Raw genomic sequence first — 23,077 nt, forward strand, 5'->3', positions numbered from 1 at the left:
CTGGTCCTGTCATGCCGGCCAGAGGTGATCATTAATGAGCGTCTAGTGGGCGCTCCACATATTACCAGTGGTAAACAGGTGTCGGCCATGTTTTCATTTCCAGATATAGACTACTTCAAAGTGTCTGAAATGACTTTACTAGAGAGGAAACCATGAGCCCTGACACATACTGGTTTTCAGGCAGTGTGCTCTACCACCGCAGAATTCATGTAGAGAAAAAGGTATTAATAATATATTTATTGTGTACTAATTATGGTCTACCGTTCAGAGCTGCATTCATCCCTCTTCTGGATTCAGAGCTGAAATCTCCCACCTTTCCATGAGGGCTCCACTTACAATGCCTGTCCATCACACTTAATACTGTCCGCTTTCAGAATTAGGCCTCATGCACACGACCGTGCCGTTTTTTTGCGGTCTGCAAAAAACGGAAGCCGTCCGTGTGCCTTCCGCAATTTGTGGAACGGAACGGGTGGCCCATTGTAGACATGCCTATTCTTGTCTGCAAAACGGACAAGAATAGGACATGCTATATTTTTTTTGCGGGGCCTCGGAACAGAGCGACGGATGCGGACAGCACACGGAGTGCTGTCCGCATCTTTTGCGGCCCCATTGAAGTGAATGGGTTCGTACCCGGATGCGGACCATAACTACGGTCGTGTGCATGAGGCCTTAAACCGGTGGATGGGGATGACCAGAGGTAGGACCGGCAGCTCTCGGACAGAAAATACGTTAAAGTGGTTTTCTGTTCCTATTATGCAGATAGCCTATCCTCCGGACCGACCATCTGTATCTGATAAGTGGGGCTCCAACTGCCGCCATCCCCCCCAGATCAGCTGTTTGGCAGTAGCTCTGATGCTGGAACTACATTTATTGGAGGCTATTCATCAAGGGACTTGTGACTATTTTAGAGGTAAAGAGTCCTTTTTGACCAGCCGTGTGACAATATCAAGTAGCAGAGTCGGTGTTGAAAAGTTTTTGACAGTTGAGCAGGACGGGGACAGAGGGGGGGAATGTCGGCGGCAGAGTCCGGCCCTGGCAAATTTACTAACGTATGCCTGGAAACAGGCATGTTGGCTAGTTTGTCTACAAGGCGCCTGGCTGCCGAAGGATTAGACAAATTTATGAGGAGTTTGACGCCTCGTCATAAATCAAGCTAATCCTCGGGCATCGCAAGATGAAACAAAGACCAGCGTTAAAAAGGAAGTCTTTGTAAATATGTGCCATTGTGTAGAGGACGGAGCTGGTTACTGCAGAATCCTGTCCAGGCGCCAACATTTTGTCCCAGTTTTTCCTCACTAAGGGCCCGTTCACACGACCGTATGGCCGTGGTGCCTGTATTGCGGACCGCATATAGCAGTCCGCAATACACGAGCACTGGCGATGTGCACTCTGTTCTGCGGACCCATTGACATGAATGAGTCCACAATCCGCAAGCTACGGCAAAAGATAGGCCACGTCCTATCTTTTGCAGTATTTTGCGGATCGTGGACCAATTCGAGTCAATGGGTCCGCATTCACATCATGGAGTGCACACGGCGGGTGCCCATGCATTGCAGACCGCAGCACGGTCACGGCGACTATACAGTCGTGTGAATGGGCCCTAACGAGGCGAAAAAGGGGGAAGTCACCATAGTGAAGAACCTGGAGCATAAAAGTATGTGCACACAGCTAAAATCTGCCACTAATTCAGAAGAGGAAGACGGGCATTTTAAGCTGCTATATCCAAAACCAAAACTCACCAACAGTTTTCCCATTGACTTTAAAGGGGCATTCCCGTTGGTTAAAATTCGGAGTGGGTCCTACCACTGGACCCTCATCAATCACGAGGGCCCCATACAGCTCCTCTGAAATGACCAGAGTGGCGTTGTATCTCCGGAACTCCCTTAGAAATAAACAGAGCGGCCATACACATGTGCGACCAGCCGCTCCAGTCATTTCAGGGGAGCTGCAGGGGGTACGGGGCCCCCATTCTCGTGATCGGTGGGGGTCCCAGCAGTAGGATGGATAGCATATCTTGTGGATAGGGGCCAACTTTAACCAACCAGAATACCCCTTTAATGTTAGAAACTCCACTTTGTGCACACAGTGTAATGGTAGAGGTTTTTTCAGTAGCGGATTTGAAAATTGCTTTAGAAGTGGCATGTAGGGCTAAGTTCACACAGCAAAATCAGTGGCAGAAAAATCTGTGGCAGATTAGTAGCTGAAAACAAGTTGTTTTTGGTGGCAGATATTTAACCTGGTGGAGTATTTGGTTGAAGTTTCTCGGCTTCCTCATTGACGTCTTTGAAACCCCAATAAAATCTGCTTCCAAGTAACATGCCTCTTCTGAAGCGTTGTGTTAAATGTTGCTGAGAGGCAGCCATCTTGGCCCTTCACCACTGAGCCAGACATACTAACTAGCACTGTGCGCGACACACATATGTCACCCACACAACATATACTGTATATGGTTCACTGCAGGGCAAGAAGAAGTGTATTCCTTTGGGTCGGTTACACATCTCTGTGCTTAGTGTCACACTCCATAGCACCCCTGTATAAGAATTATGTACATGGCCTCATGTATGTGACAGCCAATCAGACTCCAGATCTCATATTCCAGCCTGCTTTGGAGAGATGAGAGCTGTATCCTGATTGGTTGCTATGGACCGCTGCCCCACTCTGAGCCTGTGGTGGTTTTTATAGCAGCCGCTGTGTATTCAAATGAACCATAAGGCTCTGTTCACATGCGCTGGAGGCTCTGTCACAGAGAGGAAAGTCCTGCATGCAAGACTTGTGGAAAAAATGTTATGACAGAGGCCTAAGGCTGCGTTCACATGACACATGATTTTTTAGGAGGCAGAAATCCAGTCAGTTCACACTGCTACGGACCCACATGATGATCCGCCATATTCTCATGTAATAGGACCAATCCTAGTGACATTATGCTTATTCATGTGGTGGGGCTGCTGGAAATCCATGCAAAAACTGTCCTATACATGTGAACAGGTGTCTGAAAACCTATTCATTTCTGGGCTGCAGATCTCAATTTGTCAACAGAAACTTGATAAAAGTGCAGGCTACTTTCACACTGGCGTTTTGGCTTTCCGTTAGTGAGATCCGTTCAGGGCTCTCACAAGCGATCCAAAACGGATCAGTTTTGCCCTTAATGCATTCTGCATGGATAAGGATCCGCTCAGAATGCATCAGTTTGCCTCCGTTCCGTCTTTGTTCCGCTTGCAGCGTTTTGGTGTCCGTCTGACGAAACTGAGCCAAACGGATCCATTCTGACACACAATGTAAGGCTACTTTCACACTAGTGTTTTTTGAGGATCTGTCATGGATCTGCGAAAACGCCTCCGTTACAATAATACAACCGCAAGCATCCGTCATGAACGGATCCGGTTGTATTATGTCTTCTATAGCCACGACGGATCCGTCTTTTAACACCATTGAAAATCAATGGGGGACGGGTCCGTTTTCTATTGTGCCAGACTGTATCAGAGAAAAACGGATCTGTCCCCCATTGACTTTCAATGGAGTTAATGACTGATGCGTCTTGACTATAGAAGACATAATACAATCGGATCCGCCTTGGCTAAGTTAGGCTACTTTCACACTTGCGTTCAGAGCGGATCCGTCTGGTGTGATCCGTTCTGAACAAATGCAGACGCTCGTATTATCTGAACAGATCCGTCCATGACTGATCCACACCAAACGGGAGTGTGAAAGTAGCTGAGGCATATTCACACCTGCAGGTTTTCTGATGCAGTTTTTGATGCCAACACCAGAAGTGGATAAAAATAAAGAGGGAAAGTAACATCTGTCCTTCATACTTACTCTCTTATCATGATCCAGACGTTGGCCTTCAAAAACTGCAACAAAAAACCTGAACAAAGCCTGCAGTGTGAACATACCCCAGACACCCCCTGAGACAGCTTGTACGCCTGTCATTATTTCTGCAGTATTCTGAAAACGATGGCGGTTCCGCAGCATATGGAGGAGCACGCTCGTCCCTTCCATATGACGGCAGTCCCTAGGACTATCGCTTGCATCAGCTGACACTGCCGGGGACAACAAGCGGCCACTACGCCCCTGTCCGACCGTAACCCCAACACCCCGCATTTACCGCTGAAGCGGAGGCAGGCCCTGGGGACCCCCACTCCTGGTGTTTACATGGACGGCGCTCCTCCGCCTGCTGCTCGGTAACTGTCACTTCCAGTCCCCAAGTGACGTCTCTGCAAAATAACAGCGCTGGCAGATGACTAGAAGCAGCTGGCTAACAGGGGGCGGGGCGGCAGGCCCGGGATGCTGGGAGCTGTAGTTTACCACGTGGTCTTCTCAGAGCGGCAGCGCTCCTAGTAAACTACATTTCCCAGAGGACACAGCGGGCAAGTTTTAGTTGTCAACAAAGGGGCGGTGTCTGAAGGTGGGGACGCCGAGCCGGCACGGTTGCTATAGCAACATAGGTGCACACAGCGCAGATCGTAAAGTCTGGTGGCGCTTGGTAAAGTGCTCCGACAAGGTAGGTTATCATTGGGTACACTTATTTTTGCCTTTCAGATCTGGATCTAAAACCGTAAGTGGAGTCTTATTTCTAGGGACACAGTGTGTGGAGCTCCTGTGTGTCTGCGATTCTTAGGGCAATGGGCGGAATTGGGCTGTTTAGCCATCTTTATGATATGCAAGTACCAAAAAAAGTCACCTCTGCCCACCACTACTGGGTGCCATGAAACTAGACCAAAATGCCAACATCGTCTTCTATACAAGATGTCACCAAGTTAAAGGGGTACTCCAGCTGTTTGATACTGATGACCTGAGGGTTGGTCATCAGTCTCAGATTGGCAGTGGTCAGCACACAGCACTCTCACCATCAGCTGTTGGCAGTGGGCACTGGTGGAAGGAACCAAAAGTGGGGAGTTCTGTCCACCCCGTAGTGGGCGTGCCAATGTACAGGGGCTCAGCTTCCATCCAGACCTCATACACATGACCGTATGCATTTTGCAATCCGTAAACCGCTGATCCACAAAACTCAGATAGCGGCGTTGCGCATCCGGCCTCGCACTGTTATAAAAATGGCTATTCTTGTCCGCCAATCAGAGAATAGGACATGTTCTATCTTTTTTGTGAAATGGTAGGAACAGACATACTGATGCGGTCAACATCCAACTCGCAAAAAACATAGATCGGACGCAGACCAAAAATACAGTCGTCTGCACGAGGTCTCGCTTGAATCTTCGACTGCCACAAACAGGACACGTCATCAGTATTTCTCTAGATGTGCGGTTGACACTAGATTCTAAAGGTATGTTCTACATTTCACCACTGATTATAATGGGGTCCAGCAGTGATCCAGATAGTTTCCGGCTTATATGTCGAGTTTCGGACGGACAAAAAAAACGCTGTCTAGCCGACAGCTGGCATTTGTGCCGGATCAGGCACGCTGGACATGTAAACGTAGTCTAATGCGCTTTTTCCCTTTTTCATACAGGCTGATGGTTGTGTTTAGTGGCATGTGGTGACAGAGCATCTATCAACAGGATCAACCCCATTAAATCAGGTAAACTATCTTCTAGAGTTGATCCTGCTGATTAAAAGGATACCGGTCTTGTGAAATTCCCTAGAGAAAAACACTTTTACTCTTTATACAAAACAGGGATTAAAGGTATATCCTAGCACTATGCCCCCATTGTCCGAGATGGGAATATCCCTTTAAGTGCACCGAGGGACAAGGACAGCACTGGAGAACCCTCGGTGCACCGAATGTCCTGGCCCTGCCCCTCGGTGCACCGAATGTCCCGGCCCTGCCCCTCGGTGCACCGAATGTCCGGGCCCTGCCCCTCGGTGCACCGAATGTCCGGGCCCTGCCCCTCGGTGCACCGAATGTCCGGGCCCTGCCCCTCGGTGCACCGAATGTCCGGGCCCTGCCCCTCGGTGCACCGAATGTCCGGGCCCTGCCCCTCGGGGGACCGAATGTCCGGGCCCTGCCCCTCGGTGCACCGAATGTCCGGGCCCTGCCCCTCGGGGGACCGAATGTCCGGGCCCTGCCCCTCGGTGCACCGAATGTCCGGGCCCTGCCCCTCGGTGCACCGAATGTCCGGGCCCTGCCCCTCGGTGCCCCGAATGTCCGGGCCCTGCCCCTCGGTGCCCCGAATGTCCGGGCCCTGCCCCTCGGTGCACCGAATGTCCGGGCCCTGCCCCTCGGTGCACCGAATGTCCGGGCCCTGCCCCTCGGTGCACCGAATGTCCGGGCCCTGCCCCTCGGTGCACTGGAGCTCTCATTTGCACAGGGCATAAAAATATTTTCTCTCAATAAGGGCTCATGCATACGAACGTTGTTTTGGTCCACATCCGAGCCGCAGAACATGTCCTATTCTTGTGCGTTTTGCGGACAAGAATAGGCATTTCTATTATGGACGGCCCGTTGCGTTCCGCGGCGCGGACGTGTGTATGAGCCCTAAAGCTGGTATCATTTTAATCACGCAGTGATCACACTCGTCTGGCCTAGTGTCCCCCAACGGCAGGCTTAGGCCAGGTTCACATTACCGCTGTTTTTACCACTGTTCTGCTCTGTTAGATGAACAGAAATAATGGAAGTGCCAGATCCGGCACATAGCCAAACTGAACAGACTCCATTGACTACAATGGAGTTCGTTCACTTTCCGTTGGGAATCTTGTTATACAGAAAAAAAAGTCGTGCATGCAGGACTATTTCATCCGGCCTGTTGAACAGAATCTGCGCTGGAGGAACCGAATGGAGCCTTAAAACGCAGGCATAATCTCACCCTAACTGCCCAGAGAACCCCAGGGACCTTCATAGGCCCTCAAGGCAGACTGCGAATGACTTCCCCAGTCTCCGATCGGGTCACTGGGAAACCTGGTGACCCGATCGCAGGGGGTAGCCCCGTTTGTTCATGCTGTGGTATGGACTATGTCAATTAAAGTGAAAAAAGTGCAGACCTCCAGCTTCCATACAGTGACAGCCTTTATTCTATTCTTTAGGATACAGTAAAACCGACAGTGTATTCACATCTACGCGTTTCAGATCATGAGGAAGGATCAGGAATAATCGATCCGAAACACGTAGATGTGAATACACTTTCAGTTTTACTGTATCCTAAAGAATAGAATAAAGGCTGTCACTGTATGGAAGCTGGAGGTCTGCACTTTTTTTCGTCATATTTGGTTCCCAGCGCAATCCATGCTTCCCGTGTGTATAAAGCCTGGTGAGCGCCACAACTATTCCGTTTTTTTCTACATGTGGCAATTAAAGGGTTATCAGCTGGGCTCAGCGCAACCTCCAACCCCCAGCTGTGTAGCAAAAACCCAGCGGTAAGAGCCCAGGCTGTTAATAAGAGGCGTCAGAACATGGTGGGTGGTCATTAAGGGGTTAAACGGTATAGCGGTGTGATATAGCCTCCAGTGGAGCGTGGCACAGTTCTCCCCTCACAGATTCCACATGTCCAGAGCATTGTATTGTATTGGTGAAGCATTTTGCATCACCTCATTGACGCTTACGTTCCTAGAACGCATTTGGTTGTCACATGCAGAATGCATATTGCCACAAAAATAGCAAAACAAATTTTTTTATATTTTTTTTCTTCATCAAAGCTTTACGTCTCTTGCACATTCTTGTCTGAGGTTTTGTAATGTAGTCATTTAAATACCTTAGGTGGAGAAAATGTCTTCAACAGGACCGTCTGCTGTTCCCGCCGCAGAGAAGAAGCAGGAGAATAGCGGATCTCCCTGCATGAATCTCGGCAACCCGGTGTTCTCCTGCACCATGAATCCCAGGACCCCCGCCAGTAGTGTATTCCAGGCCAGGCAGGGCAGCATCCTGTTCAGAACAAGCTCCAGTGACTATGGCGCCGTGCGACCCTCCTATGAGATGGCACCGTGTTACCACTACCCTGTCTCCCAGCAGTTTTCAGAACACCTGGGCACCTGTGGCATGTACAGAAATCACTCTCTGAACACTGTGGCGGACAAGAGCAGGGTGTACGACTGTGTAAACCTGCACAATACATTATAATGCCGCCTGAACCACCTGGGAACACAATTTCCTCTACGCTCTAGATTGACTCCAATGTAAAGTGTAATAAATGACCACTTCCAATACCAGTCCACTTGTTTTTGATTATAACCTAGGTATAGCGGTAATATACGAGCAGGCGGCTCTTCACTAAGTAGACTGGGCGGATGGGACGTAATGTATGGCCACTTTCATAGGGCTGTAATATTCAGGTTATGCCAGCACAGGATAGTTTGTCCAAAATAATCACCTTATGGCCTCATGCACACGACCGTGCTGTGTTTTGCGGTCCTCAAAATGCGGATCCGCAAAAAAAAAAAAGGGGGATGCCGCATGTGTGTGTTTTGCATTTTATAGAACGGGCACCCATAATAGAAATGCTTCAACAATAAGAGAATCGGTACAAAATATTACCCAATAAAGTTAAATTTTATTATGACATAAAACCACATACAAACATAAATGTAGAGACCGTACAGCGTGCCTCAGGAGGCAGTCCACAGTAACTCCGCCGCTAGCAGGTAAAATATCATATTATCTCCTCAATCACACTGAGGGTGCTGTGAGTGCAGGGTCTAGATCAGCATATATTATTTAAAGCTGAATCTAGCCGTAACAGCACAACTATCTCAGTGGTGAGGCAAATACATAAATATCGAGTATATATAACCTTCATATATTCTGATCCTAACCATCCAAGCAGTTTAGTATGTCATTAGTCTGTCCTAATAAATATGTTGGATCGATCTGGATTGCTCGCTTACCCGATATCCAGGTGGAAAAATCCTCCTGATGAAGCATTAGCGAAACGTACGTCTAGGAGTACGCCAGACAGAAACAGCCCACACGCATGCCACTGGATATCGGGTAAGCGAGCAATCCAGATCGATCCGACATATTTATTAGGACAGACTAATGACATACTAAACTGCTTGGATGGTTAGGATCAGAATATACAGGGAGTGCAGAATTATTAGGCAAATGAGTATTTTGACCACATCATCCTCTTTATGCATGTTGTCTTACTCCAAGAGAAGGGGTGTGGTCTAATGACATCAACACTCTATATCAGGTGTGCATAATTATTAGGCAACTTCCTTTCCTTTGGCAAAACGGGTCAAAAGAAGGACTTGACAGGCTCAGAAAAGTCAAAAATAGTGAGATATCTTGCAGAGGGATGCAGCACTCTTAAAATTGCAAAGCTTCTGATGTGTGATCATCGAACAATCAAGCGTTTCTTTTAAAATAGTCAACAGGGTCGCAAGAAGTGTGTGGAAAAACCAAGGCGCAAAATAACTGCCCATGAACTGAGAAAAGTCAAGCGTGCAGCTGCCAAGATGCCACTTGCCACCAGTTTGGCCATATTTCAGAGCTGCAACATCACTGGAGTGCCCAAAAGCACAAGGTGTGCAATACTCAGAGACATGGCCAAGGTAAGAAAGGCTGAAAGACGACCACCACTGAACAAGACACACAAGCTGAAACGTCAAGACTGGGCCAAGAAATATCTCAAGACTGATTTTTCTAAGGTTTTATGGACTGATGAAATGAGAGTGAGTCTTGATGGGCCAGATGGATGGGCCCGTGGCTGGATTGGTAAAGGGCAGAGAGCTCCAGTCCGACTCAGACGCCAGCAAGGTGGAGGTGGAGTACTGGTTTGGGCTGGTATCATCAAAGATGAGCTTGTGGGGCCTTTTCGGGTTGAGGATGGAGTCAAGCTCAACTCCCAGTCCTACTGCCAGTTTCTGGAAGACACCTTCTTCAAGCAGTGGTACAGGAAGAAGTCTGCATCCTTCAAGAAAAACATGATTTTCATGCAGGACAATGCTCCATCACACGCGTCCAAGTACTCCAAACAATGTGCGTGTGCATGAGGTCTATATAAGAGGATGAGAGTAGTGCATACCGCTATTACACGTATAGGATGTGATGTCCACCCCTTCTAGACCTGTAATGTATGCAGTCATGTTATAGTGAAGCAGAGCGGACATATACTGTAGGTACGGCTTTTTAAACATATATGTACTCATTTAAAGGGCTTGTCCGCTATCAAAAAAAGATTTTTTTGTGAAAATCATCTATAAAATCTTTTTCTCATCTTTTCCATTGGGGGACACAGACCATGGGTATAGCTTAGACCATTACTAGGAGGAGACACTATGCAAATAATAAAAAACAGCCCCTCCTCCACTGGCTATACCGCAATGCTCCAATAGGAGGACCTCAGTGCGTGCAAAAGCAGTAGGAGAAGGAGATCAGAGACCAAATATTAACAAAGAAAAGCAGAACCAAGGAACGCCGCCATCAGGCCGTTAACCATAAGGTCCCACTAGAATAGAACCAACCCCTCCTGCAACAGACAAGAATGGGTGGGAGCTGTGTCCCCCAATGGAAAAGACGAGAAAAAGACTTTACAGGTGAGTTTCACAAAAAATCTCCTTTTCTCGCCCATTCCATTGCGGGACACAGACCATGGGACGTCCTAGAGCAGTCGATGGGGTGGGAAGACCAGCACCTCCAGAGGGAAAACGTCCAACGGTTAAACAGGAACCACAGCCTGCAATACCTTGCGCCCTAGGGCAGCATCAGCCGACGCCAAAGAGTGCAGCCTTACAAAGTTGTGATGTAGAAGCTTAATTGCGCCTGGCCCAGGAGGCCCCCACCGCCCTGGTGGAGTGCGCGGTAACCCCCGCTGGGGGAACCCTACCCCGGGATCGATAGGCCATGGCAATAGTCGACCAAATCCACCGAGCCACAGTGACCTTGGAGGCCGCCAGATCCTTACGAGGCTCCTCAGGAACCACAAAAAGGGAGCCCGAGCTGCGAAATGGGGCAGTAACCGACAGGTACACCTGTAAAGCACGTACAACATCCAGATAATGGAGAGCGCGCTCCTTGGGGTTCGCCGGAGCGGGCAAAAGGATGGCAGGACTATGTCCTCATTAAGGTGGAAGGCGAAGACCACCTTGGGCAAAAAGGAAGGGACAGGGCGCAGTACCACCTTGTCCTTGTGGAAGACCAAAAAGGGCAACTTAGAGGAAAGGGCGGCCAGCTCCGATACCCTCCTGATAGAGGTGATGGCCACCAAAAAGACCACCTTCCAGGTGGGAAAACTCAGGGAAATGTCCCTCAGGGGCTCAAAAGGAGCCGCCTGGAAAGAAGACAGAACCAGGTTCAAATCCCAGGGGGGCAGAGTAGGGACATACGGAGGGACCGAATGCGCCACCCCCTGCAGGAAGGTCCTTACTGGACCTAGCAGAGCCAGAGAGCGCTGAAAGAAAATGGCCAGAGCGGAGACCTGACCCTTCAGAGAGCTCAGGGACATTCCCATCTGAAGACCGACTGGAGAAAGGAGAGGACCACCGGAACGGACAAATGAAGGGGAAAAAAGCCCATCTTCTCACAAAAGGCAAGAAAGGCCTTCCAGGTAAGATAGTATATCCGGGAGGAAGCTGGTTTCCTGGCTTTGATCATGGTCTTCACGACAGAGTCCGAGAAGCCCCTCTTCTTCAAGATGGTGGTCTCAACAGCCACGCCGTTAAACAAAGTGGTTGTAAATTCTGGTGGAAGAGAGGTCCTTGAGATAGTAGGTCCTCCCTGAGAGGAAGAGGCCACGGAACGTCTGCCAGCATCCGAGTGACCTCCGAGAACCAGGCGCGGCGAGGCCAATCGGGGGCGATGAGGATGGTTGGGATTCCTTCTGCCGCGACTCTGCGAAGAACCTGTGGGAGTAGAGGCAATGGTGGGAAGACATAGAGGAGTGTGAAGTCTCGCCACGGAGACACCAGAGCGTCCACCCCGTACGCCTCCTGATCCCGAGCTCGGGTCAGGAACATGGGAACCTTGTTGTTGAGTCTGAACGCCATCAAGTCCACGTCCGGGCGGCCCCAATGGTGACAGAGGTCCTCGAATACGTTTGGATGCAGAGACCACTCTCCCGGATCCACCCTGTTGAGGCTGAGAAAATCCGCTGTCTAGTTTTCGACCCCTGGGATGTATACTGCAGACAATATTGGAACGTGAGCCTCCGCCCACTGGAGGATCCTCTTCACCTCCTGCATCACCGGCCGGCTGCGGGTTCCACCCTGATGATTGATGTAAACCACAGCTGTGGCATTGTCCGACTGGATCCTTACCGGGAGACCCGTTAGGAGGGGGGTCCAATGAGACAGAGAGAGGAAAATTGCTCTGAGCTCCAATATGTTGATCGGAAGGCGGGCTTCCCTTCTGACCACACCCCCTGAACCGTCCGAGCCTTGAGAACGCCGCCCCAACCCAGGAGACTGGCATCGGTAGTGACTACTGTTCACAAGATTGGGAGAAAGGATTTCCCCGAAGTCAGATTCTGAGGGGACAGCCACCACGGGAGTTCCATGTGAACCCGAGGAGGAAGGCGGATCCGAGAGTCCAGACCCCTCGATGTCCTGTCCCAGAAGGACAGGATCGCCTGCTGCAGAGGCAGAGTGTGAAACTGGGCAAAGGGGACTGCCTCGAAGGAGGCCACCATAAGCCCCAGAACCTGCATGCACTCCCTGATGGAGAGACACGGGGAATGTAGAAGGCAAGACACCGACTCCCGTATCTGTGAGAACTTGCAATCCGGGAGGAATACCCGGGCTGCAGTAGTAATCCATAATCATCCCCAGGAAGGTCACCCTCTGGGAAGGTTGGAGAGAGGACTTTGGGAAGTTGATCAGCCAGCCGAACTGTTGCAGAGTCTGAACAGTGATCCTGATGCCGTCTTCGGCCTGGGGACGAGAGGGAGCCTTTATCAGAATGTCGTCCAGGTAGGGCAGCAGAGATGTGCCCCTGGTACGGAGAAGCGCCATAATCGGCGCCAAGATCTTTGTGAATACCCGCGGGGCTGTCGCCAGGCCAAAGGGAAGGGCAACGAACTGATAATGACGGTCACCAATGGCGAAGCGCAGGAACTTGTGGTGAGATTCTGCGATAGGGACATACAGATGGGCGTCCCGGATGTCCACTGACACGAGGAACTCCCCTGGAAGAAGAGAAGCAATAACGGAGCAGAGGGATTCCATCCGGAACCTCCACACCCGCAGGGATATATTTAACAGCTTCAGGTCTAGGACCGGACGCACTGATCCCTCCTTCTTTGGCACTACAAAAACCTGCCCCCTGTTCCTCCAGCGGAACTGGGACAACTACTCCCCTGACCAGAAGGGAAGAAACCGCTTGTAAAAGGGCCGAGGCTCGGGCCGGATCCCCCGAAACACGAGACTGAAAGAAACGTTCCGGAGGTCTGGAAAGGAATTCTAACTTGTAACCGGAAGTTACAATTTCCAGGGCCCAGGCGTCTTGAACGTGAGCTCTCCAGACATGCTGAAAGGAGAGCAGACGGCGCCCCTTCAGGCGGAGGACTGCTTGGGAACCACGGGGCGGGCAGAACTCCCCTGGAACTGTGCCCGCGGGCGCCAGGAAGGTTGAGGTTAAAGGAAGGCTTCTTGCGGGAGTCTTGAGAGCCGCCGGGGGAGGGGGCTGTCGCAGACCTGGAGGAGGAGAAGCGCCGAAAGGACTGGTTTCTAGAGCCAGAGGGGCGAGCTCTGAAGGCGCGCTTGGATCTAGATTGGGGCAGGTGTGTACTCTTGCCCCCCGTAGCGTCAGAGATAATCTCATCCAGCTTAGCACCGAATAGCCTGGAGCCCGCAAAGGGGAGGTTAGTGAGGGAGCGCTTGGAGGAAGCGTCGGCGTCCCAGACCTTCGACCAGACCTTCCTGCGCTGCGTGACCGAGAGGGACGAAATCCGCGCAAAGAGAGTGCTGACGTCCAATGAGGCCTCACAGAGGAATGTTGTCGCCTGGGACATCTGGAGGATGAAGTTTAGGGTGTCCACAGAGGCATCCTGCTCCGCAAGGTCCTGATGATGGCGCTGCAACCACACCGAAAGCGCCCTGGCTACCTAGGCCGAGGCGAACGCGGGGCGCAGACCTGTGCCCGCCAGAGAGAAGATGGCTTTGGAAAGAGAGTCCAAACGCCTGTCAACGGAGTCCTAGGGAGGACCCATCCAGGACTGGTATTGCCGTATTCTTAGCCAATCTGGCCACCGGCAGGTCGACCTTAGGAGGAGAAGACCACTGCTGCACGTTATCTGCCGGGAAAGGATAAAGAGTATCCATGCGCCTTGTAGCAGAAAAACGGTGACTAGGGCGTTCCCAAGCCTTAGAAACATCCGACACAACAAAGCAAATTGTAATTAAACTTTAACCCCTTTAATACAAGTTGGATAATGTGACAATAGAGGCGGTAATTGCTTTTGGCTCTGGTGACAGGCGAGCGCTTCTTCTCGCTGTCACACACACATCAGCGGCGATTGCAGGAGAAAAGTTTGGTTAATGGACTTCGGGGCCACCATGTGGTAATTGAATATTGATGTCTGCCTCCTCATTATCTACATGCCTACCCAAAACTCCATGACGGTTTATATCAGAAATAAGTAATGAAGTTTTTAACTCAGACCTCGGCGTCTGCTGGCTGCTCGCTACCCCGCACCACCTGGTTCTTCAGGAAATAGCAGTCTCGGTAGATCGCCCGCGTAGAATGACTGTCAGCTCAGTTGACTCACTTTTGTGTACTGAAACCTGTGTTAATATGCAGGCAAATCTTCCAGAGTGGATGAGACGGAGATAACTGAGCCCCACTGAGCTTCAAAGCAGCCTCGAATTAATGTGACTCCAGTCCCGAGGCAAGGCAAGAGTCACAGGAGCCTGTAACCGATAGTGGCAAGCAGCAGACTTTACAGGATCCCAGTGGGACCTGAAGTGTCGCTTTCGATTTTTAGGAGGCCCCAGGTCTTGGCATGATGGCGGCAATCCCGGAGTCAGGGTCTCCTAAAGTTTTGCAGAACACTATCAGTCCTACCGTGACCTGTGAGGAGCTGGAGTAGCAGTCAAGCGTGGAGAGGCGCTGATGCAAAGCGGAAGCATCGGAGCTGACGCGATAGGCTCCGCCCCCCAGTCGTGTCACAAAAAAAAAATAATAAAAATAAATAAAAAAAATCGCACACTCGCGGGAATATGAAAAAAGGCAGACCCCGGCTCCGAAAAATGGCGCCCACCACCAAGATACAGGGGACAAGAAGGAATCCCTCCTCCCTCTCAACCAGCCGGCCCTCTCACAGGTAAGCCGTAAACAACGGTGTCACAGTGTGAGCACTGGGGGAGGGGGAGCTGCAGGAGAGCCGATGTACTTATCTGAGTCCTGCAGTCTTCACCCTCTATTCCGGACCAGCATGGGGTCACCTCTTCAGTCATCCGGCACAAGGAGTGGCAGTGCACTGGATAGAGGGCAGGACTAGGTGACCCCGGATCTGGTAGGCCACCGGAGCTGCAGATCGAGCCCGGTTCCACTTATTTTCTAGGAGGAAAAGGACCCCGGCGCTCGCTCCACTGAGAGACCAGGGACGCACCATGCGACCCTGCGTCCTCTGTTTAGAAAAAAAACAAACAGGAGAAGAAAAAACTACAGGGACAAGCCTGCAGGAACCGGAATGTCACCTCCTTATCCGACACTAAGCTAAAACTGAGGTCCTCCTGTTGGAGCATGGGGGTATAGCCAGTGGAGGAGGAGCTGTTTTTTATTATTTGCATAGTGTCTCCTCCTAGTAATGGCCTAAGCTATACCCATGGTCTGTGTCCCCCAATGGAATGGGCGAGAAATAATGCATCTTAATTAAAGTCTTTAAGCCGCCACTCTGTGGAGGGAGAAAGGAAGCAGACGCCAGCGGGGTTTTTGGTGAAATTTCAGCGTGTCTGTCCATGCCAAAATTCTGTGGTAAAACCTGCAGAATGAATGGCCCCCCAAATGTGGAGTTCGCCCCAAAATCCACGCCAAAAAAACTCTGCATGAAATCACCAGGTCACAGGTGCTGGCAGACCTGTAGGCCCTCTCCAGTACAGGATACAGGCCCGGTGCTTGGCACAGCAGAGCACACCCATCTAAGGGTCCATTCACATGTCCGTTGTTTCTTTCCTGATCTGTTCCGTTTTTTGCTGAACAGATCTGGACCCATTCATTTTCAATGGGTCCTGAAAAAAAAAAAACAACACAATGTCAGATTTTTTTTCAGGACCCATTGAAAATGAATGGGTCCAGATCTGGTCCAGATCTGTTCAGCAAAAAACAGAACAGATCAGGAAAGAAACAACGGACGTGTGAATGGACCCTTAATCATGGGAACCATTGGCAAGAAGAAATGCACCTTGGAAAAGAAACCTTTTTATTACAGGACATGTAGTGAAGCCCCTACTTTGTATTAGGAGACCTTTACAGTACAAAATGCAAACAAACAAAACGCGCTATGATTAAGAACGGTAGAAATGCGTAAGCAATCTTACTGGCGTGTTTTCCATAGTGTGCAAGCACCAATAAAGTATTGAAGAGTTTTAATTCATCTTCTGGAGCTGGATTTTTCTCTGTTCACAGATCGTGATGCCCAGGGGCGTACATAGAAATCATTGGGCCCCATAGCAAGAATCTGAATTGGGCCCCTTAACCCCGCCCACTACCTTGGCCCATCCCACCTCCTGCCCTGGCTCCTCCCCTGCCACACCCCCATTTGCCAATAAAGAAATGTATACATGACCTACTGAGGACTCCAGCATAACGCAAACCGGACGGATCCGTTATGCAGGCCCTAGACTTCTATTATGACAGAATGAATAATGGAATGCCTATAAAGCTGCCTATAAAGGCATTCAGTTATGCATTCCGTCATGGAATTGCATTATGGTCCATGGTAACGCAATTCACTATTTACCACCAAACGAAGCGTGAACGAATTTTAAAATATGAAATTTGCTCATCTCTAATTATGAACAGACTGGGGACGACTAATGCTGGCGGTTTTATTTGTGTTTTTGAGGTGACAGGTTCCCTTTAACAGCAAGCAGAGTTCATGGGGGGGCGAGGGGGGGGCACATTTCTGAGTCCTCTATGAGCCTACAGTACCGCCCACCCCCACAGGAACTCTGCTTGCTGCTGCCCTCAGAAAGTCCTATACATGAAGTTCTGGAACTGGAACGTTTTATACAGTCTCTATTAGCACTAGCGTAATTAGAAATGACTGGGCCCCACAGGAAATTTTTGAATTGCCCCCCTCCCAGCTGTCCGGCACCTCTGACCAGCAGAGACACTTGACTTCCCTAATACAGTCCAATTATCGTCCAATAGACAAGTCATGGAAATATAGAAAGTATACTGTACTAACCAGAAGACCTTTATTCTTACCTTTACTGTCAAAATATCATACTACACAGTATACATATATTTCCATGACTTGTCTTTTGGACGATAATTAGAATTTGGACTGTATTAGGGAAGAAGTCAAGTGTCTCTGCCGGTCAGAGGTGCCAAACAGCTGGGGGGGGGGCCCGTTCAAAAATTTACTGTGGGGCCCACTGCCCAGTCATTTCTAGTTACGCCAGTGCTAGGAGACTGTTATTAGTACAGACTGTTATTAGTACACTACAGACATTTTTTTCATTAATGATCCCGGTTGTTAAGATAGTCCTACTGTGTGGACGACAGCTGGCAGTGGCACAGGTCCGGACTGGCTGAAAGATGATGGTTTTGGCTTTTGGGTGGCACTGGCGTCTGTCACGGCCGGGCAGCACAACTCACTCTAAAGTTCTTCCATGCACTGGCTGGGCCAATCAGCAGCAGGATCTTAACACACTGCTAATGCTGATTGGCCCAGTATGTGAAGCAGTGCAGGCGCAGCAGACGCACGAGCCGAGGGAGCGCGGCTGGGTCCTAGGGAGCGCACAGTGAGTCAATGAGAAGTCAGACGGGGGGGGGGCGTGTATTATTATCGGCGGCGCTGGGAGACAATTATAAGTGTGCAAACCGGCCCTGCAGTGAGCGCAGTTGCAGGGGGCGGGGCCTTCCGAGCGCTTCGGGCCCCCCGGTGCCGCGGGCCCCATAGCAGTGGCGTACCCTGCCTCTATTGGCGGTACGCCACTGGTGATGCCCCAGCTGTGTATTATGACATTACTGTACATATAGAGGCAGTGAAGCCTTTGTATTACACGTCACCGTACATATATTGTATATGTAGTGATGTCCTTATTGTGTACTATGAGACCTCTATACTACACTTGTATGCTACTGTACAGATGTATGTAGTGACTAGTGTTGAGCCATTCGAAGTACATTCCATCCGAATTTCAGGATGATTTTGATTTGCCGTGAAGCTGAATTTTCTCGTGCTTTGTGGTAGAGAATCGATTTAACCTGAAATAGTGTAAAAAACAAAAATAAATAAAAAAATCATACTTACCTGATCCATTTGCTTGCAGCCGCCATCTTGCTTGAATATCTCACACAAAATCTCGTGCGCGGTGATGCATGACGTCACCACACCGGCCGACCGGCATGATGACGTCATCTCAGGCTGAGTGAGGTTTCGCTCCAGATCTTCAAGCAGGATGGTGGCGGCTGGACAAAATCTTGTGCGCGATGATGTATGACGTCACCACGCCGGCCGGCATGATGATATCATCTCGGGCTGCATGAGGTTTCGCTCCAGATCTTCAAGCAAGATGGTGGCGGCTGGACAAAATCTTGTGCGCGGTGATGTATGACGTCACCACGCCGGCTGGCATGATGACGTCATCACGGGCTGCGTGAGGTTTCGCTCCAGATCTTCAAGCAAGATGGTGGTGGCTGGATCAGGCAAGTATGATATTTTTTTCTCTTTTAAATTTTACACCATGTTATGTATATCAGATGCGGCGATCATGTATGAACGCGGCATCTTAGGGGGTACAATGACGGGGAGTGGTGCCATCACAGCTCCCCATCATGGCACCCGCTACTTACAAAGAAATACTCTTCATGACAAAGTCATTTTTCACGAAGCAAATTTTTTAGCAAAATTTGACGAAACTGCTGAATTAAATTTTTTCAATACTTGGCTCATGTAAGGGCAGACTAGATGGACCTCGTGGTATTTTTCTGCCATCAATCTTCTATGTTACTATTGCACATATGTTACTGTACATACATGTGTATTATGGGGAAGCTGACGGGTCCTCGGATTGCCATGTATTCTGCATGTGACTATTCTCTTTTACAGTCTGCAGCTTAATAATACTCTGCAAAGCATCTGCCTAAACCTGCTGATTATTGTACAGTCACTGTATGGCGGTATTATTAGTTATATTGATTTCTATGTTCCACTTTTATTGTGTGGTATGCATATTTAAAGGAATATTTCTGGTGTTACAAGTTATACCCTTTCTATAAGATAGAGGATAACTATTAGATGGGTGGGGGAACTTACCACTGGGACCCCTTGGCGCTCTCCGAAATAAAACTGCTGCTCCATTCATCTCTATGGGAGTTCCAAAATAGCCATGTGCTGTGCTCAGCTGTCTCCGGAACTCCCATAGAGATAAATGGAGAGATATGAAAGAAACGCAACAATAACATCATAATAACAGTATAAATTTACTGAAATAATTAGTAGAAAAAAACATACATACAGCAAAGAAGCAGCGACATATTGGACACATGGTATATATGTACATGAAAAGGCCAATTATTCGGGACATAAACTTGTTCCTTGGATGATCCGTCTTATTTTTTCAGCATCCGATTTCACATGTACGCTGGCAGGGTCAATCTTAAGGGCAGCTTCATAGTCCTGTAGACCTGTATGTCAGGTAGAACATAAAAATCAGTCTGAATGCCGCTTGGTCACAGTATTGTACAACAAGCATTACCTTCCTTATACTGTATTTGGATATTGTTTCCACTTCATTTAATGGAGTGAATGGGATTGAGCTGCAATACCAAGCACAGCCACTACACAGCAGGTGGCGCTGTTCTTGATAATGTATGGGATCAATCTATCACAAGGGGAATTTTTGAACATTTTCTGTAGCCTGAGTTTGCACCTACATATGCTGCATCTTTAAACTTTTGTCTAGAAATGCTTTTCCATTTTTACTAAACCCCCCCCCCCCCCCAAACTGGTGTAAGACTGCTCCTTTTTTTCCGACTTTTGAGAAAGTCATAGTTGATAAATTGGGTGTACAGATAATAAAACGTAGCTGACCGCGCCCACTTTCCCAAAGCAGCGACAGCAGTGGAAAAAAAAAAATCATAAAAAGTCGTACATATTTGGTCAAAATTGACTACGTTAGGCCTTCCGTGAAGACTTCCATGAAGAATCTGTGTTCCACAGCACAGCTGAATAGCATCTCCCATCAATGGTCCGTGAAGCACAGATGGCGTTCGCGTTGAGTCCATGTTTTCCATAGACTATAATGGACATGATGGATCCATAAACATGAAAAAAATAAGGCATGCTCCCGTGCTAAAACCACAGATGTGTGAATACGCACATAAAGATGAATGGATACATGTGCTGTTTGTGGAGAACACATATGGCACACATCCGTGAATCACTGAGGTGTGAGTAAGGCCTTAGGGTTCTTTCACACTAGCGTTTTACTTTTCCGGCATTGAGTTCCGTCCTAGGGGCTCAATACTGGAAAATAACTGATCAGTTTTATCCTAAAGCATTCTGAATGGAGAGCAATCCGTTCAGAATGCATCAGTTCAGTCTTTTTGACTGTTCAGGACAGAGATAACCGCATGCTACGGTTTTATCTCCGTCCAAAATTCCGGAACACTTGCCGGAATGCCTGATCCGGCATTTTTTCCCATTGACATGGATTAATGCCCCGAGTGTTCCGGCAAAATGGATCCGGCATTGCTGTCTGCGCATGCTCAGACCGCAAAAAAATTTGAAAAAAATAAATGCCGGATCCGTTTTTCCGGATGACACCGGAGAGACGGATCTGGCATTTCAATGCATTTGTCAAACGGATCAGTGTGACAAATGCCATCAGTTTGCATATGTTTTGACAGGACCGGCGACTGAACTACCTGCCGGAATCCTCTGCCGCAAGTGTGAAAGTACCCTTAAACATCAGGTTTCCGGTGCAAAGGGAATGATAAATTCACCCCATAGTGTTGGGAAACCAGACGATTTTAAAGCGTAACTGTCAGATCTCCTGTACTATCCTATCTGTAGCAGCGTATGGCAGAGGGGGAGACGCTGAGCTCAAGGATATACAGTATAGTCTTCTATCATTTCATTCAGTATTTATATATACTAAGCAGTGACAAAATCTCATGCACTAACACCTGGGGGGAGATTTATGGAAATCAATGTAAAAGTAAACTGGCTTAGTCGCCCATAGCAGCCAATCAGATTCCACCTTTCATTTTTTAGAGCTCCTATGGAAAATGAAATAATCAATCTGATTGGTTACTATGGGAAAATAAGCCAGTTTACCTTTACACCAGTTTTGATTCATCTCCCCCATTGTCTTGCCATCTCTTTTGTTAGCAATGTGCCTCTGAGCGTTTTGGTCTCCGTTTGTGAGATCCGTTCAGGGCTCTCACAAGCGGTCCAAAACGGATCAGTTTTGCCCTAATGCATTCTGAATGGAAAAGGATTCGCTCAGAATGCATCAGTTTGCCTCCGTTCAGTTTGCCTGCAGCTGCTGACGAAGCTGAGCCAAACGGATCCGTCCTGGCACACAATGTAAGTCAATGGGGACAGATACGTTATCTATGACACAATCTGGCACAATAGTAAACGGACCCGTCCCCCATCGATTTTAAATGGTGTTCAAGACGGATCCGTCATGGCTTTAGAAGACATAATACAACCGGGTACGTTCATGACGGATGCATGCGGTTGTATTATTGTAACGGAAGCGTTTTTGCAGATCCATGACGGATCCACAAAAAAACGCTAGTATGAAAGTAGCCCTACAGGGCCACACAGATTTTCTGCATTGGAATTGCATATGGAACAGCATTTTCCAGTACCAACGACAAGGATGGGAATTGGCGTTACAAATATGCTGGTGAAAATGACCTGCTGGGTCAATGGTCAATGTACTTCACCCAATGTGATGCACATGGTGAAATCTGTGAGAAATCCATGGCGGAAATTCTGCCCTGTGTGGCTGTATCCTTACAGTTAAAATGGTCCCCGGTATATCTGCAGAGGTCTACCTATTGTAGTGAAGCATAAAGGTCGTGACTGTAGATGCTGGCAGCTAGAATGTGCATCACCAGATAAATCCATGACCCCATAAAGGACCATCAGGGTATGTTCACATGGGGCAGTTTTGTGGCTCTTGTACGATACACCTGAATGGGGTTTGTACAATGCAGCAGAAACAACCTCAGTATGGAATGGATTTTTTTTCGAGTAATAACCAGGATTTACTAATCACTGGCAGATTCTCGTCTTCTTGTGGCAGCCATTTTTTGGAAACATCGATAACACGTGTAGTCACGTTGGTTGTCACCTGGGAATCGGCTTCAGCTATAGAACGAGTATAGAGGTGAGACTCTGTGTCTACTGGTGACTATGGATACAGCTACTTATAGTGTTGGCCCCTTTACTGGTAATGAACTCCAGTTTAAGGGTGCCACCAATTACTGAAATACATGGTTGAGCAATAGATCGTTGGTGCCGTCACCTAAATCATCGATCGCCGGCAGCAGATCGCGCCGTCTCATCAACATCCTTCTGCCAGCAAATAATGATTCTGTATGGGGACGAGCGATGGAATTCGTGATCGCTCCTCACCATACTGTGGAGGAGACGATCTTCTTCACGGACGAGCAGGCGATTCTTTCACAGCCATCATCAGCTTCATCTGGCGGTGTACGGTGGTAGCTCTATGCCGCGCTTCATTTATCTTTGCACATTATATGAAGTCTGCTCCTATTATGTCGGGGACTTCTGCAGTTTTCATTGTGCTCATCCTGGCCCGCTGCACCCACTCCTCTCAAGCGATACAAAGAAGATCGCTTTATTCAGGAAAACATTGAATGGTCTTATGTGTTCTTCTCAAGGTCAGAAGCCCTTGAAGAGCCATTTCTTACATCTGCAGAAGGCAAGGAATAATAATAATGATGAAGATGACCTTTGGGAGAAAATGGGGAGCAAGTGAAGGATACATCTTTGTGGCTTTCCATACATTCCTGGATTCACGATCTCCTCCGTTCATTAGA

The 23,077-nt window shown here is 48.8% G+C and overlaps 2 protein-coding genes across 5 annotated transcripts in view; both read right to left on the reverse strand.

Annotated features, from left to right (window-relative positions):
- Positions 1–4,246, reverse strand: part of CCPG1 (cell cycle progression 1) — a 48,876-nt gene extending 44,630 nt beyond the window's left edge. For 2 of the 3 annotated variants that reach the window (XM_044279675.1, XM_044279674.1), the window contains exon 1: positions 4,106–4,245. The gene's annotated coding sequence lies outside the window, so the exon portion shown is untranslated. Of the gene's footprint in view, positions 1–4,105 lie in introns of all 3 variants that reach the window. The other variant, XM_044279676.1, reaches the window with a different exon arrangement.
- A 15,251-nt stretch (positions 4,247–19,497) lies between these two features.
- DNAAF4 (dynein axonemal assembly factor 4) overlaps positions 19,498–23,077 on the reverse strand; it is a 31,826-nt gene continuing 28,246 nt past the window's right edge. For both annotated transcript variants that reach the window (XM_044283282.1, XM_044283281.1), the window contains exon 9: positions 19,498–19,681. In XM_044283282.1, coding sequence (XP_044139217.1) covers positions 19,569–19,681 — 113 coding nt within the window. In that variant the 3' untranslated portion in view covers positions 19,498–19,568. The remainder of the gene's footprint in view (positions 19,682–23,077) is intronic.

The sequence above is a fragment of the Bufo gargarizans genome, chromosome 2 (genome assembly GCF_014858855.1).
Source record: "Bufo gargarizans isolate SCDJY-AF-19 chromosome 2, ASM1485885v1, whole genome shotgun sequence".
NCBI classification, from domain to species: domain Eukaryota; kingdom Metazoa; phylum Chordata; class Amphibia; order Anura; family Bufonidae; genus Bufo; species Bufo gargarizans.